At 42.1% G+C, this 17746-nt stretch overlaps 1 protein-coding gene across 1 annotated transcript in view; it reads left to right on the forward strand.

Moving 5' to 3' along the window:
* The window catches only part of ASTN1 (astrotactin 1), a 299182-nt gene that overhangs the window by 235660 nt on the left and 45776 nt on the right, over positions 1-17746 (forward strand). The window contains exons 15-17 of the mRNA XM_006754536.2: positions 953-1080; positions 7506-7610; positions 9491-9679. Of these exons, the coding sequence (XP_006754599.1) occupies positions 953-1080; positions 7506-7610; positions 9491-9679 (422 nt within the window). The remainder of the gene's footprint in view (positions 1-952; positions 1081-7505; positions 7611-9490; positions 9680-17746) is intronic.

Raw genomic sequence — 17746 nt, forward strand, 5'->3', positions numbered from 1 at the left:
CTAGTCCCCCCCAACCTTCCTCCCCTGCTGGCCTGATCACCCACAACTGCCCTCCCCTGCCGGCCGTCTTGTGACCACATGGGTGTGGCCATCTTGTGTGAGGGTGTGATGGTCAATTTGCATATTAACCCATTATTATATAGGATGTTACTATTTAATGGCTTTATGATTGATATTTTCCAGTAAATTAATATTTTTAAAATTCTTCTATTTCCAATAGGGTAAATGTTGATAGAGGTAATCCACATAAATAGGAGTAACTTGGGCCTTCAGTTATTTTTAAGAGTGTAAAGGGATCCTAGAGCAAAATGTTTCAAAGCATCGGTTTAGACTATTTCTAGGAGATTCTGCATTTGACCCCTGTTTCTGTTCGGTCTTAGGCTACTTGAATACACCTCCCTCAGAACTCATGCTTTGGGAGGTGATAAGTATGATGAAACCGTTGTGATATGGATGAGAAGTTCATAGCAACCTGAGCCTAGACTCACATGAACAAACCGAGGATAAATTTCCAAGCCAGTTCCTGGAGTCACTTTTAGACTGTAGACTTTACTGTATTTCCCCTTTTGCCTGGGACCTTGCCAACAGCAAGCAGTGAGGTGTCATGCCCATTCTTGTGATGGCTGGGTCTTCTCTGTAATCTAGAAATGAGACCGCAAACACGCAGATCTTATGCAGAGGGCACTGAGAAATAGGGACAGGGATGGGAAGAAAGAATGTCTCTATCTTCCGAGCAAACCTTTTTGTCTGGTTTATTTCTAATCTCCCCCAGCCCTCACCCTACCTCTCACACCCACGTCCTACTCCAGACATGTACACTGAGTGGGGTTCTGAATGAGGGGAGTTTTTGGCCCAGAAAGAATTTTTTCATTGTGGGTTGAGATATGGATTTCGCACTAAGGAGTGGGATTCACCTGCACACTCAGAAATGAATGTCTGCCTCTGTTTCCAGGCAAAACAACTTTGCTCGAGGTTTAGACCAGCAGCTGCCAGATGGTCTTGTGGTGGCCACTGTCCCCCTGGAGAACCAGTGCCTGGAGGAAATCTCAGAGCCCACCCCTGACCCAGACTTTCTGACTGGTAAGTATGCCTCCTGCCCTCACTTACCCTGCAAATGCCAGGGGGCTCCTCAGGGTCTCATAAAATGAAGACTCTTGACCTCACTTACTTGGTTTCAAAGCCAGTGATTTCCTTAATATACAATAAAAGCTCAGTCCTAAAACTGAACACTGGTGGGATTGTCAGTAAAATTGCCAATATTATTATATAATCATCTGTAAAATACTCATAATAATACCTTTCCCGCTAGTCTCACTGGGATGCTTTGAATCAGATGGGGTAGTAGATGAGAGTTCAGAGTTCTCAGTGGATTAAAGGGTGTAACCAGGTCATAGCAGAGGCAGAGAGAAGGTGCAGGTTACTGTGGTCTGAATGTCTGTCATTGCCAAGTACTGTGGGGCAGTGTGAGGGTGGTCCAACGACCCAGGGTCTGAATCCTGGCTCTGCTACTTTCTAGCTGTGTGACTTCAGACACCGCAGCTTCTTGGTTCATGCCTTATCATAAGATGGAGCGACACCTGCCACAATGCTGTTCTGAGCCCAGTGGCATCTTCCCCTGGCTCATATGGAACTAAGGGAAGGGTTGATGGGAAGAGGCAAGAACCTCAGGGGAAGCTTCTCCTTTCTGTGCCTGTGAAGACCCCCCAGTTAGCATCTCCTGGACTAAAGAAGACATTTCAAAGGGTCCCATGGACCCATAAAGGGCAACTAACCAGGAACCCAGTGTCATGTGCTGGAAGGCTGGATGTAAGCGCAATTTCTTTACTGGGTTTGTTCATTTCTCCATTACTTCTCTTCCTTCCTCCTTCTATGACTTTCTTATTTTTTACCCTTTTCCCCCTTTTCCTTCCTTTTCTGGGGAATGGATTGTGCTGGGGTCAAGCCTCTTCCAAATATTGAGTTATGTTAACATTGTAGTTTAGACCTGGGTAGAATTAGAAATACGTCTGTCTAGGGTAGTGTACATAGTGATTAATAGTGAAGGCTCTGGAACCTGACAGCTGGGCTCAACTCTACACTGGCTGTGTAATCTTGGACAAGTTACTGACCTCTGTCCCTCATTTTTTGTTACCTGTAAAAATGAATATTATCTTCCTTATAGGATTGATATGAGGAATAAATAAGTTAATATTTGTAAAGTTTATAGAACAGTTGCTGTTACACAGTGAGATATGTTTGTTAAATAAATAAATAAACCTTAGTGTTTTACCTATGGGGGGAGGAGAGGGAGCAAGAAAAAAAACTATTAGATATATCTGGACCAGAAATAAATCTCATTGAAATCAGTTCCCCTCTAAAAAACAATTACACCCACAAACACACACACACACACACAGACCTTAAAATGAAGAAAGTACAGCGCAGCCTCTGGGCATGTCTCTAAAGCCTACATCTCTGGTGCTGGGGAATCTCGATGTCTTGCTTACACTTCATTTGCTGAGAAACATTTGCTGGGCGTCTAAAGTACCTGGTAAAGGAGGGGTGAGATGCACAAATAGGACGGGGTCCACACCAGTGAAAAGCCACCTGGTTTCCATTTAAAGACCCACCACAACCTCACACGTTACACTTACTGTGCAGGTGAGACTGTGTTTGGGTCGCCAGGCCTGGAGGACAGAGAGTAATCCTGGATGCTACCTGAAGCTTTCTGGGGAGGAGTGGGTGGATAAATCTGAGAAACACCAAAATACCTTTGGAAATAGGGAAAAGATATGAATTCGGTCATCAGCCACAACATAACATTCTTCCCGTGCCCTCGGACCTTGCCTGATGTGGCATGTTGGAGGCAAAGAGTACAGGGTATCCATATGGATCACTTTCGTTTTCATGGCCTTGAGAGAGTGAAGTCTATGTTCCGAAGTGTAGAGGGAACCCTTCTTGACCTGCTACTTTTGTAGCCTGCCTTTGTTTTTAACCTATTTTGATTAAAAAGTGGTGCCATTTAGACCAAGAACTCTTCTTTGATATATAAAGGAATCTATCTTCTTTATGTAAAGCCCAGAATAACTAGAAGAGTCAATTTAAAGAGATGGTTGACCAGATTTCTTCCATATTAACTTTCTAGTCGGGCAACGTTTACTTGTATCTTTCCTGAGAGTCACACAGATAATTTCATATCTTGTCACACTATTGTGCTAGTATAGGTCGTAATCCCCATAAACCTACAAGCTTAGATTTTAAACGGAATCTTCTATATTAGCATTTCTAAGCATGAAAAAACAGTGCTCCACTCTTTTTTAAAAAACATATTTTTATTGATTTCAGAGAGGAAGGGAGGGAGAGAAAGATAGAAACATCAGTGATGAGAGAGAATCATTGATTGGCTGCCTCCTACACACCACAATGGGCATGGAGCCTGCAGCTACAGCATGTGCCCTGACTAGGAATGGGCCAGTGCTCCACTTTTAAGTAAGTTCTGTCTTCAATTCTTCGCAACATCTTAGCATACAACAGGTTCCAGAAACCCCGAGATAAAGAAATCGGTTGACTTTATTTAAACTAGCAATTCCTAAAGTTATGTCCCTAGAGAATTCTCTTACACATAACAGCCATTTTCATCTTTGTTCCTAAACTTATGTCCCTAGAGAATTAATTCTCTTACACATAACAGCCATTTTCATCTTTCGGAATTTCTGGTTTGAAGACATACTAGAAAATATTGACTTGTGTGTTTTATCTTGCTGATTGCTTCCCCCTTTATCAAAATAACAGTTAAGGCTGAGCTTTACCAGCCTTTTTCATATAATAAGTTGTGTGAAAATAAATGTAGACTAATCAGATGAAACCTGTTTATTCATAGCTTTCTCTATTCTATAGAGTCTGTAGTATGGGAGGCGGTTGCCTTCACTTCTTCTTGGAAGAGACAGATCGGCAGGCGGAGGGGAGGAGAACTTCAGAGGGGAAGGAGAGAGGCCAGATGAGCCCTGGGGGAGCTGTTGGCAATAGAGGGCCAGCTACCCAGGAGTATGGCATTCTCTGTGAGTGTTTAGGGGGACATATTTGGCATTCTCTGGTTGGACCTAAGTTGGAAGCAAGAACAAAAATTGGGAATCTGTCAGTTATTAATCAAGTCCTGGGCATGGTGGGCCAACTTTTACAGGTGTTACTGTTTGGCATCCTGGACTGGTTGCTCGAGATAGTGCTCTGACTTCCTACAGATCTGATGTAGGATAGTAGACTCCCTTCTTGGGCTGATTACTGTGGATAGGTTGGTTTTCTGGGCTGATTGCTGCAGATTCTGGGTCAGAGTTCTATTTTTACATGTGATCTGGCCATCATCTATTTGTATTTTCAGTCTCTTAATTAAGGAAAAGAAGAGAGTGCAGGGGTAGACCAAGGAGGTAGAAGAGGCTGCTGACCCCACTCATGGGTCTACTGGGCATCACAATTGCTAAAGCAATATGAAGATGTAGAGTTCTGTGCTCTTAGGAACTTCTTCAAGGTCAACCAAAGGAAACAGACTTTAGAACTTTGGTGATAATATATCCCCTGACATTTCAAATAAATAATAGAAAAAAGCTTCCTTCCTTTCTTCTTTACTTCCTCCTGCCTTCCCTCCTTCTCGCCCTCCCTTTCTTCCTTTCTTTCTCTCACATAAATCTATTCAGTCATTTTTCTTCAGGCATAGTTAAAGAAAAAATTAATGTTTATTCTGGAGAAAACATTAGTTGGAGATACTTTGTTTGAAAAAAAAGAGTCATTCATAAATGTATTCCCAATAACAATAAATTAACTCGAGCCAACTGCAGTGCCAAGGGCACACTGAGAAATAATTCTATGACTCAGCTGAAAAGTATATCTACTTTAAAATATCCCTTTCTTTTTAAATAATGGAAATAGTATCTGTAAGTGGGCACAGAACAACATCTGCTGAGCAGCACAGTTATGTAACCATTTCCTTAGCTGTGCTCTGGCATAAACGCATTAAGTAGAATTGCTGTTCGGTAGTTAAGTAACACAGCAGTTCGGTTGTCTGGCTCACCCTGGGCGAATGTGGGACACTCATCCCTCTCTACTCTTCTACATTCGTACTTCCTGCATTTTTTAGTTCCTCTGTTGTTCTAGATATTTATAACAAAAGCATCAATTAAGAAGTGTCAGGTTCACATAATTAGGGGTGATGAGTGAGGTGAGGTAGAGGTGACAACATTTTGGAAGCCATGTTCCATGTAGTGGTTTATCTTTTCTCAACGTACTTTTATACCTGAAACATAATTTTGTTCTGACAGCCTACTTATCAAGCAGGTAAGATGAATCACAATCCCACTTTCCAGATAGGAAAATTGTAAAACACGAGTTGCCTAGTCCAATGTCACTAATCCTGATTGGAATCACAGAATTGAGAAGGAAGGACTAGGTCATTTCAGCTGAACCTTTAGTTTTATAGGCAAAGCAACTGGGAACCCAGAGATCCTCTAGCCAGGTGTCCAGAGAGAGGAAGCTCAGGCTCCAGACTTGCAGTCAGAACCCCTCTCCCCCATGGCCAGTTTTAGAACACCCGTCTCCTGATTTCCTGCTCCTCTCTTGTCCCACTAGGAAACAATTCAATTAAAGGGAACATTTTATAATACTGTATATTAAAAAATGTTTATTTAGTGGGCTTGCTATTTTTTTGTTATTAAACTTTTCAAAAACACAGCAAGCTGATGAACTGACTTAACTAGAGGGTACATGTTATCTAGAACAGTCCTCCACAGTGTGCCTCTTATGTTCCAATAAAACGTGCCTTTGAGGTATGTGACTGGGTCTTAAACTTGTAAAAGCATAATTTCATTTATATGATTTGAAAATTAGCATAAAGGTTAAAAGCCAGAGTAGGTAGGAGAATGACTGTTGTCATAAAACTTTATGCCCTAAAAGAAGAACATTTGAAAGAAAAAGTGCTAAAACCTTCTTTGAGTCTTAATCATTGATGGCCTACAATTAGATTTAAGCAATTGATTCACTAAGTACCTCTTCTGACCTTTTTTCTTTTTATCTTACCAATAATTATTCCCATATGATTCACACAGAAATGGAAGTTTGGTAATTGCACACCTAATTTGATCAGCATTGACAAGCAGCTAATTAATCCCACCCACTCTTCATCTAGTTTAGGTATTAAATTAGTTGATTATGCCTGAAGGAAGCATGGGTTAAAATGGCAGGATAATTCACTACATATGTATTATTTCCATTATATTTATACACACACTCACTATCTCCTATCTTCTAAATTTATTTTATATATGGCCATTATATTTGTATATATACAAATATGCATATATCTCTCTATATACTTATTCCTATAATATATACATAGCAAACAGGCATAGAAATTAAGCTAAAATTGGTTTTCTAAACTTAGCAAGATGAATTTTTGTTTTTACTACCTATGGTAGCGGTTCTCAAGCTGTGGGTCGAAACCCCTTTGGGGGTCAAACGACCCTTTCACAGGGGTTGCCTAAATACATCCTGCATATCAGATATTTACATTACGATTCATAACAGTAGCAAAATTACAGTTATGAAGTAGCAATGAAAATAATTTTGTGGTTGGGGGTCACCACAACATGAGGAACTATATTAAAGGGTCGCGTCATTAGGAAGGTTGAGAACCACTGACCCATATATGACCTAATTATTTTGTTTCTGTAGCATTTTATAGTAATGGCCAGAATTCAAATAGGGTGCCATTCCAAGGTGCTCAAAAAGGAACAGCTCATTATAACATCACTAAGAGGCTACAAGGATGTGTTTCTTGAGAGTGACCTTGGATGAGTAATTTGGCTTCTTGGAGCCTCAGGTATCCCACCAATAAAAGGAGGAGTGCAAATAAAGTGTCTATCACCGTGTCTGGCACATCAGTGTCACCCAATAGAGGGCCATTCCTGCCCCTTAGTTGCGCTGACACTGTCCCTCCTGGTGAAGAAATAAGCATGATCAACTTCAGAGTAATTAAAACTTAAATACTGAACACAGATCAGGTAAATGGAACGGAAAAATCAATGTTATCAGGTATGTAAGCTAAGTCAATTACTGCAACTATTAAAGGCAGTAAAAATGTGGTGTGTTACAGTAAGCCTAGCGTTTTATATACACTTATTAAGGGAATATTATACCAGAATGGTTAAGAACCCCAGCCCGCTCTCAGACACACCTGTTGGCCTAGGGCCCTTATGCAAACACCTTCTCTGAGCCTTAGTCTCCCCATTTATAAAATGCAAATAATAATACCTATTGCACAAGAATCAAATGAATTTATAGGTTCAGAGGGTTTAGCAAAATGCTGGGCACAGAATCAGGGTTCAGTGAATAATATCTGTTGTGACTGTGGTTCCAGAAATTCTCTCCATCAAATTTTCTCACACTTACTGCCCCCTACACTGACCCCCAGGCCAACCCAGTAGGTTTGGGACTTGGGAATCCATCGCACATTCTGAGCCTGTGTTCTCCTCTGCCCCTAGGGATGGTGAACTTCAGTGAGGTGTCTGGCTACCCCGTGCTGCAGCACTGGAAGGTCCGGTCTGTGATGTACCACATCAAACTCAACCAAGCGACCATCTCTCAGGGTGAGCACAGCAGCATGCTGTCCCTCCCACCTGCTCTGGGACGGGAGTTCCTTCCCCAGGGCACAGTGTTTTAGCCCACTGTCGAAGGTGCATTCTAAGTGAGATAGATAATCAGTTCATTCGTATTCACCTTTCAGGGCAAATGGCTGGAAGCAGACCCTTTTCTAAGGATGGATTAAATTGCATATTTTATCTTGGGTCATAGAAGAGATGGAAAGGGCAAGGCAGGGACCACTGAAGATAAACACCTACTTTATCACTTTGTTCCAATTGCAGGGAGCAAAACTTCGAGGTTTCATACAATGAAGGAAATAAGGGAAAGAAGCAAGAAAGAGGGATGGGGGAAGGAAAAATAGAAAATAGCTTACAATTCCTAAACAGCATGCAAGCAAAACATGATAGACAGACAGGTAGCTAGATTTATTAATTTAAGGAATAATGAATTTGAAACTTAGGACAAATTATTCTAAAACAGAACAGTGAGGTGCCTGTACAAGTATTCTTCAAATCTTAGTGGTAAATGCCTTGAATCAAGTTTTCCTAGCATTTTAGCAGTACTAATGTACAATTTGCAAAAGAGAAAATTTCAGTAAATATGGACTTAATATAGGTCTATGTCTCTACTATTCTGCTTCACCCATGGACTAGGACATTACTCAACTCCGTCCTCTGAGGGCACCTAAGGAAGGTACCAGACCAGACGTTTATGCTACAAAATCTGGCTTCTCTGTGTTAGGTGGAAGGCTGACTAGATTCAGATGGTATTACTGGCACCGGCTGACAAGACAAGGGACTGTTGTCTTGGGGTCAGCCATGGGGAGGCAGAGCTTAGGGCCAGCAGGAGAGAGAGAAGGGGTAGAGGCTAGATGCAGTTTTGAAGAGCAGATAGACATATGTTCACAAAAGATAAGGCTCTCTGCACATAGAAAAAAATGCATTAAGGGTAGAGAACATCTGCAGAGGACAGAAAGGACTCTGAACTTTTTATTTCTTATTATGAAAAGTTCTTGGCAAGAAGGGATTGGGATGGGGATCTTACTGAAGTCAACTCTGCTGGTGCAGAAAACACCGAGAAAAAACTAAGCCCCTCTTCATTCTAGGAAACTCCAGCTGTATAGGCCCTACCCAACACAGGGACTGCATATCAGGGGTTAACAGTTATATACCTCCATTGCCACATGCCTTTCAGAATGGCCCTTGGCATCTCAATGATGTGGACTTGAGGTCTCATGCCTGGGCCAGGTTCTGCTGTTTACTAATAGGACACAGGTGTGCAAGGCTATATGAAAGAAGGGCTGTGGAGAGCTGGCCAGGATCAGCAGGCATTAGATTCAGAAAATTTGTTGCAGGTTATTTTTCAGACAGACATAATTCTCTTAAACAGGGAGAACAAGTCCGGGGTAAGCACACTCCCACATACACACAACAGAAGTTCCATGAGTGATACTTCATCTTACGATGAGAAATGTTCTCTGCTGGTATTTGTGTGTCTATTTCAGACCATGCTATTTTTTTTCTCTTCCCCCTCCCCCCCAAATGCTATTATTTGAGCTTGATAAAATGATTTAATGTCACGACTTACAATTTGAGAGAGAAAAAAAAAACAAAAAACCATTGACTTAGCAGGGGAGTAGATTTGGCAATGTTCTGCTTAATTTGTACAATTAACAACATGGCCAACTGGCTTAAAGAGATAGATAATTTGTTTAGGAACCAAAAGATCTGGTTTAGTTGAATGGAAATTCACCTGTAATCCCAGGCAGCTCTGCAACTCACTCTGGGCCACACAGGACATCCACAATTGGGACTGAATGACCTGGGAACCCAGATGCCCCTATTGTGAGTTCTCACTCTTACTCTTGGGTGATGTTTCTCCACAGCCCTCAGCAATGCGCTCCACTCCCTCGATGGGGCGACATCCCGTGGGGATTTTGTGGCCTTGTTGGACCAGTTTGGCAACCACTACATCCAGGAAGCTATCTATGGCTTTGAGGAGTCCTGCTCTATCTGGTACCCAAACAAACAGGTCCAGCGGCGACTCTGGCTGGAATATGAAGACATTAGCAAAGGTGAGTGACAGACATGAGCATCCACAAATTTTACAGCAATTTCTGGCTGTCTAGGTGCAATAGGACCAGACTTAAGGAGTATGTAGGTGAATGACCAATGTGGGTATTGCCTTGATGCCCTACATCCTTAAAATGCCAAGGTTTGGTTGCTAAAACTCAGTGTCAGCATGTGGGTATTCAGGGGAAACTTTTATTCAGGATGGTGCCCAAACTGTACGCTCACTTAGTTATTGTAGGGAGAATCCTTGAAAGGTTTACCAGCCACTTGCCATGCTTCTGCTATCATAACAACAGCTGTTTTTATGAAGTAGAGGAGAAGGACGTGGTTACCGCAGTCTCCCCACCACTTCCTGTACCCCACAGTCCCAGCCTTCACTGACTGGCAACTCCTTCCAGCAGCTACACAATAACCCCTTCTCTTGCCCTCCCGCCCTCTGTTTACACCCAGTTTTCCTACTGATGTGAGCTCTACGGCTTATGTAGCTCCAGATACCAGCCTCAAATAATTCCTTGTCTGCTGTTTGATGGTAAATTACTATTCAGTCCAAGTAAGTGTAAGACTGGTGTTTTTCAAACCTTCTGAATTTGCTTTCTGGTAGAGGAGTGTTGCTAGTTAATGTGGGTTCTGGTCAACCAGGACTGGTTAAGAATTGCAGTTCATGAATGTCTTCTCCTGAGCTCACCGTCATGGCATTCTGAGGAGACCAAGCTGTGGATATGTGAGCTGCTAAAGGCTACTAATGAAATTAGGACAATAGAAATTTAATGATCAAGGGACTAGGGACAGGTCAGCTGCAGTAGGGAAAATGGTCCCCCATGGCTGGGATGCTCTTGGTCCTCTGATCTCCACACGAAGTCCAGTTTTGTCTTGCTTAACCGTTTGGCTGCTGACGTATTTTTTCGGACATATGCAAAATTGCGCGTGTATGGGAAAAAATGTAAAACACTTTTTATACAATAAACTCACTTGTATTGCTTTGCAACAACAAAAATTAAAAAATACCAGTTGTTTACATAAATTTGTTTTAAATAAGAAGAGCGCGATAGCGTTCCTTAGCAGTCAAACAGTTAAGAAGTAGCAGAGGCCTGAGAGTGTCTCTTGCTACTTCCTTCCAGAAGAAGTAAAAGGCTTGTGTCTGGTCTGGACTTCAGTTGCTACAGGCATTCCCCACCCCAAACCCTGATTTCTCTAAACTCAAAGACACAACCACAGGATTCAAACTTAAGCATCTTAAAATTGTTCTGATCCCAATTTGCCAATAAAGGACTGTAACGAAAGAAAATATAGATAAGACCAGCTAGCAAAGCTTCCTAAGTTTCCATGCCACAGCCTAGTGATAAACCCTCCTCTGTTTCTGTTTGCCAATAGTTCAAGGGTTGCTAGCCTCTGGACTGCTGGGGATGAGTCTGACCCTCCCCGAACTCTGGGTTCTCCCCTTGCATCCAACCCCAGTATTACAGTGTCCTAAAGATTGAACACTGAGCCCAGGAGGGAAATTTGTCTATGGCATTAGTACTGTGCTCTACTTTTGATCACAGCCCATTTTGCCACTTAGGAGCCAGCTTTGTCACAGTCCATCTGTTTACTGTAGCTCTGATGTATACACCCCCTTGCTTGTTATTGATCGTAAAACAACATAATTCACTTTCTGACTGTTCTGGCCAGAGGTTCAAAATCAGTTTTAGTGGGTTAAACTCAACGTATTAATCAGTATGGCTGGTTCCTTTTGCAGGCTCCAGAGTGGCAAGATGTCCTTGCCCTTGCCAGCTGCTAGAGGCCACCCATATTCCTTGGCTTGTGGCCCCTTCCACCATCTTCAAAGTACATCACTCCAATCTATGAGTCACATGCCCTTCTCTCTGATTCCTTCTGACACCTCTTATAAGGGCCCCTTTGATTATATTGGGCCTGATACTCCAGGATAATTTCTCCATCTCAAGAGTCTTAATTTAAGCATATCTACAAAATCACTTTTGCCATTCACGGGTTCCGGAAGTTAGGATCTGGGCATCTCTGGTCCTAATCATTATTCAGTCTACCACACTCTGTCCTCTTACTGCTGATTCACTAACCACTCTGAACCCCAAGCATCCTCTACTCTGACCATATAAGGCTACTTGCTATCACTTCAACTTGCTTCCAGACAGTCAACCTTCCTAATGCCGTGACCCTTTAATACAGTTCCTCATGTTGTGGTGACCCCCAACCATAAAATTATTTTCGTTACTACTTCATAACTGTAATTTTGCTACTGTTATGAATCGTAATGTAAATATCTGATATGCTATATGTGTTTTCCAATGGTCGCGACCCACAGGTTGAGAACTGCTGGCTTAAGGCCTGAGATTCCCCCCCTGTCCATAGATATACTTTCGAAAGTCTCCATAACTACTGTCTCATTTGGAAATATTTTCTTGGGCTCCTCTTTTGCCCTGCTCTTGGAACTTTCTCTTTCTCTCCTTTTCCTGGTGTTTGTTCAGTTGCCTAATTTCTGAGAGGATTTTTCTCTTTTCTTGGATCCTTAGGATCAGCAAATGAGTCTTCCTGGCTATGATTTCTGTTTCTTACTTGCATTTTTTTACCACCCTGCCCCCCACCCCCAGCTCTATAAATCGGTATTCGCCATTAAGTAATACCCCGTCCCGGTGTCAGGCCCCAACCCTGGATCCAGGATAAAGGTTCCCTGGTTTGGAAAAGGGCATTGGTTCTTTCCCACACTTCCTGAGCCTTTGTGTGTGCTGTCTGTCTAACCTTGTCCTCTAGTCTACCTCCATCCCACCATCTCTTCTTTCCTGCTCCTCAGGAGCATGCTTAGACATCATCACTTGCACCAGGCCTTCCTTGATGCTCTGGGCAGAGTTCTTTGCTGCTTATCCTGTGCTCTTAGAGCTCTGTGTATGTATCCTTTGGCAGCATTTTTCACATCTCCCTGTCTTGTTATTTCCTATATGACTGTCTCTCATGATAGACTTGACAACTCTCTCTCTCTCTCTCTCTACTTATTTAAAAAATTATAATTGTATAAAATAGAATAAAGTACAAAATCTTCCTCCCACTCTTATTTCCTGATAATTTAGTTCCATTCCCCAGAGGCAACCAGGCAGCTATTTGCTACCAGTTTACTGCCTGTCCATTCTGATATAGTCTGTTCCTAGCCATTTGGAAGTAGATAGAGCAAGTTGTAAAATGGTAGATATAGGATTACATCTGTTTTTAAAATTTCATATGTATATAGGGTGTCCCCCTCAAATGTATACACACACTTTGAATAATTATAAAGGTGTGTTCATTAAAATATATTTCATTTTGAAAATTGAGCTATCAGCTATTAAAGTGTGTATGCATTTTTTTGTGACACCCTGTATATTTAATCTTTTAGCAGGCATCTTTCTCACTATATTACAGGATGGGGCAAAGTAGGTTTAGAGATGTTCGTATGGGAAAAAATACAATAATTAATAATAATGCAAAAATAAACTTTGGGTTTCACATACTCACACTGTAGACCTAGTTTTGCCCAACCCTATGTAGTACATATGTGTATATAGTGTGTGTATGTGTGTTTATATATATATATATATATACACACACACGATATATGTATACAAACACTATACACACACACACACACACACACATATATATATATAGAGAGAGAGAGAGAGAGAGAAAGAGAGAGATGTATACAACCTCAAAATAGTTGAATTCATGTATTTATATGAACCAGTTATCTGTTTGCTTCAAAATTAGGGATATGGGACAGGGAAATATATTTTTTTATTCTTAAAACTTCTGTATTGCTTTTATCACAGTAGGCATATGTCACTTTTGCAGTAAAACTCTTTTAAAACAATGACAAATATATCATGAAAGGTTTGTATGACCTTGAATGAAGACTTATAAAGTTAACTGAAAACAAAGTGCACAGTTGTCCCTACAAAGAGCTGAACTTTGGATAGAAACCTGGGAAGAAGTACAAAACCCTATGACAATTTCTCATTAATCTTTGAGTCTATATCTCTGAAAAAGTGCCTAAAATATAATTAGCATCCACTGTTTGTTGAACGAATGAACCCTTTATTTTGTTCTCACTTCAAGAAAAACCAGTAAATAACCATAGATCTGTAGATTAGGGATGTGACTGTTAAATATTGAATCTTCAAATAAGACCTTCCAAGGGATTACTTTCAATCCTCCACCTGACGTGCTAAGCACAATACATTTCCTTTTCTTCTTCATTCAGGAGTGGATTTCCTTGGGTCTTTCTTTCCTTTGCCAACAAAATTTTCATTGTTAGTTCAGATCTTATCTTTGCCGTTGCGTGGTCTTGCCACTGCCTTTGGTGCCTATCATCAGGGTCACATGGGTTGACAGTTGGCAATAAGCAAACTCTTCTTGTCTGTTGTGCCTTCTAGTGCAAAATCCACTGTTCTTTCGTTTTGCTTTGTTTTGTTTCCAGACAGTTGCTTCCGTTCCATGGGGAAAACTAAAAAGAATAGCTTCCTCTTCTTCCTAGATACCAGCTGACAGTTGTTCCCTGAAGTCCATCCTCTAGCTCTGAGAAGTCATAAGTCAGATTAGAGTCAAAGGAAGAAGGAGCCCTTCCTCGGGTTGTATTTCTGCCACACAGGATGCCATGTTTTCTGCTACCCATCGATGTGTTTTGGGGGGAATGGAGCCTAAGACATACTCAGTCTGTCTCCCCCAGATCATGAACAGACCTCTGCTGTGGCCGAACCTAAAACTAGCTGAATCAGCAGCCAGCCTTCTGAGTGTGGTCCGTAAGCTCCGGCCGGCAGAGAGTACGTCTTGTGTATCTGACTCTGGTGCAGTTTGTAGGCTAACTTGCATAATTGTGGTTCGTGGCATAAAAATCTGATTAGGTTAAGGATGCAACATCGAAATCCAATGAAGACTAATAGCTTAAGTTTCTATAATGCTTTATGTTTTACGACCCTGGAGCACAAACCAGCTCCAGCAGCTCTTTTGGCTCTTTTCATGCACATTTATGACGACCAAGTTAGCACTCAAGTAGCAAAGCAATTATGGCATATAGCTATTTCCTTTAAATGATTAATTAATTAATTCAACAAATGTTTGCTGCGGGCCTGCTACGTGCATACCCTATAGTGCGCGGAGAAGGGGTGTGGAGGAGACAGCTGTTCCCTGGCAGTCCCAGGCAGGCAGGCCTGAGGAGGGTGAGGCTGCAAATGAGCCTGGTGGCATCATAAACAGCCTTCAAAAGGAAACTGAACTTTCCTAAACATATGTGCGAAGATTTAATTAAAGTCTCACATCCCCATGCTCCGATGCAGTGGTCGCTCATGAGCCACGTGCAGCTCTTTGGCCCCTTGAGTGTGGCTCTCCCACAAAATACCACGTGCAGGCATGCACATACAGTACAGTGCGATTGAAACTCCGTGGTCCAGGTGCAGAAGTCGGTTTCCGACCTGGGCGAATCTATTTTGAAGAAGTGGCATTAGAAGAAGTGGGGGGTGTCGGTCAGTCGGGCGACGGGAGACGCGGCACAGTCGGGATTTTAGCAAAGGCCAGCTTAGGATTACCCTAATTAAGTTAATAACAATGTACCTACCTATATAATTTAAGTTCAAAAAATTTGGCTCTCAAAAGAAATTTCAATCGTTGTACTGTTGATATTTGGCTTTGTTGACTAATGAGTTTGCCGACCACTGGTTCAGAGTCAATTGGATCTATAGAGTGAGGGAGGAAGTGACTACAAATACTATTGCCAAACCGCTACCATTTTTCTGAGCACTTACTTTGAGCCAGACACTTGGCTGAAAATGTTACAAAGCTTTTCTCACTTAATTCTCAGACATATGTATCACTGAAGTCTCACCCTCCCCGAGAGAAAGACAGGGAATCAAGCCTCCGGGCGCTTAAAAAACTTGGATATGGTCACAGAACTCACAAGTGGCAGAGCGAGGGGAAGAACACCTTCACCTATGAGATACATCGTGAATGGCTGCATGCTGTTTTGCCTGCTGATGACACGAAAAGATCAAGGAGGAAGGGTAGTGGACCAAATGAAAGTGGGATCAAGACCTAATTAAAGCCAGGCCACTGGTCTAAGGTGAACCCACCAGGACCAGGGCCAGATGTTGGACTTCGTAGTGGGTCCCCATTGCCTTTCACTTGAGTTTTCCGGATTTTTGATTGTTGAGTGTTTTTTTAGTTTTTTTATTCGTTTTGCTGTGATCTGTTATGATGTAGTTTTGTTTTCCTAAACAGAAGCACATCTTGGAATTTACTGTGCCCTGTATTACCTGGGAGCTTGTTCAAATGGAGATTTTGACTCAGGAAATCTGGGTGGGAGCTGAGATTTTGCATATCTAACATACTCTCAGATGACCCCAAAGCTGCTAATCCAAGGACCACATTCTGAATAGAAAGGCTATGTAATTTAATTGAAGACCAGCAGGGAGGGGCTCCCTTATCCTCCCTTTCTCCTCTTCCCCTCCACCCCCCCTCCAGTGCAGGAACTTCAGCCCTGGACCCGTGGCACGTGGCCTCCATGGGGACATCGTGGTATCCTGTCCACCAGGGACTGTCACAGGCAGGAGGACTAGCCTGAATGGACCAGGACGTTTCCCTGATTAAGGCATTGATCGTTAGGCTTGTGTGCAGAATTGAACAGTCTTAAGCCCTTAGGCACTGAGAGGAATTGGAAACATGCCAACAATCAGGATTAAAGGTGATAAGCTGATATTTTAAAACTCAGTTCTGTAGGTAACACTATCCCATCTTACTTCCTCAGTTATTCTCTCCAGGTTTTTAAAAGTAGTGCTCAAGAACCCCTTTGTTCCCTCTAGAAACTGCTCACTGTCATAGAGCTTCATATTCTCACCTGGCTGATGTTTTAGTGCTGGTGCTGAGGCCAAGCTCCTTTCATATAACTGTGGCCCTGACAATAGTGACATACTATCCGTAGCATACAATTTAGTAGTTAATTATGTAGTATTCTGGATCATAAACTTTGCCTTCACAAATGGATCGACTGCTTCCTCAGAGTGCGTTTACATGTTTATTGAAAACCTTTTATATCTAAACATTGGTCTAGGCACTGGGCATATAATGGTGAATGGCACCAAAAAGTTTCCTGCTTTTACGGAGCTTATATCCTAGTGAAGAGAGACAGAAAGGGATAAGTAACACATAAATGAAAGCAATCGTTCTAGATAGTGATAGAAACCATGAAGAGACTAAAACTAGGTGATGTTGTAAAGGTTGACTGGAGGATTGGGGAGGTTATTGAGATGGCAGGCACAGCCTGGCCGGTGTGGGTCAGTGGTTGAGTGTTGACATGTGAAACAGGAGGTCACAGTTCTATTCACTTCAGGGCACATGCCCGGGTTGTAGGCTCCATTCCCAGTAGAGAGTGTGCAGGAGGCAGCCAGTCAGTGTTTCTCTTTCATCATTGATGTGTCTATCTCTCTCTTACCCTTTCTCTCTGAAATCAAGAAAAAAACACATATCTATAATAATAAAAGCATAACATGCTAATTAGACCAGACGTCCTTCTGGGCACCCTGCCGGATGAAGCTGTGGCTGCAAGGGAAGCCTGAGTCCTGGGTGCCAGAGGGAAGCCGGTGCTGGCAGTCAGGGGAAGGAATGCCTACTCTTGCATAAATATTGTGCATCGGGCCTCTAATATATATATATATATAAAAGATGGTAGGTACAGAGAAGGCCTCCATGGTGGGATAAGGGGTAAGTTTGATCTGAGGCCTGTTAGATAAGAAGGAGCCAACTGTGCAAAGGTCTGGGGGCAGAGGAAATAGCAAACATAAAGGCTTCATAAGCTTTAGAATTCTCATAGCTTTTAGCATAATCTAGAGCACATAGTTACTTGGTAAATATCAGGCTGGTAACCGATGTGGCTGTAGAAGAGAGGACTGGATTCTCATGGAATATGAAGAGAAGAAACTCTCACTTGGCTTGTTCTGCTTCTCAGACTCAGCAAGCTAAGGTGGGACCAATTCATTTAGCCCGTATCATTTTATACAATGCGTACATCATGCTCAAACGGGCTGACCATGGGGATA

Source organism: Myotis davidii, unplaced genomic scaffold (assembly GCF_000327345.1).
Source record: "Myotis davidii unplaced genomic scaffold, ASM32734v1 scaffold591, whole genome shotgun sequence".
Taxonomy (NCBI): Eukaryota; Metazoa; Chordata; class Mammalia; order Chiroptera; family Vespertilionidae; genus Myotis; species Myotis davidii.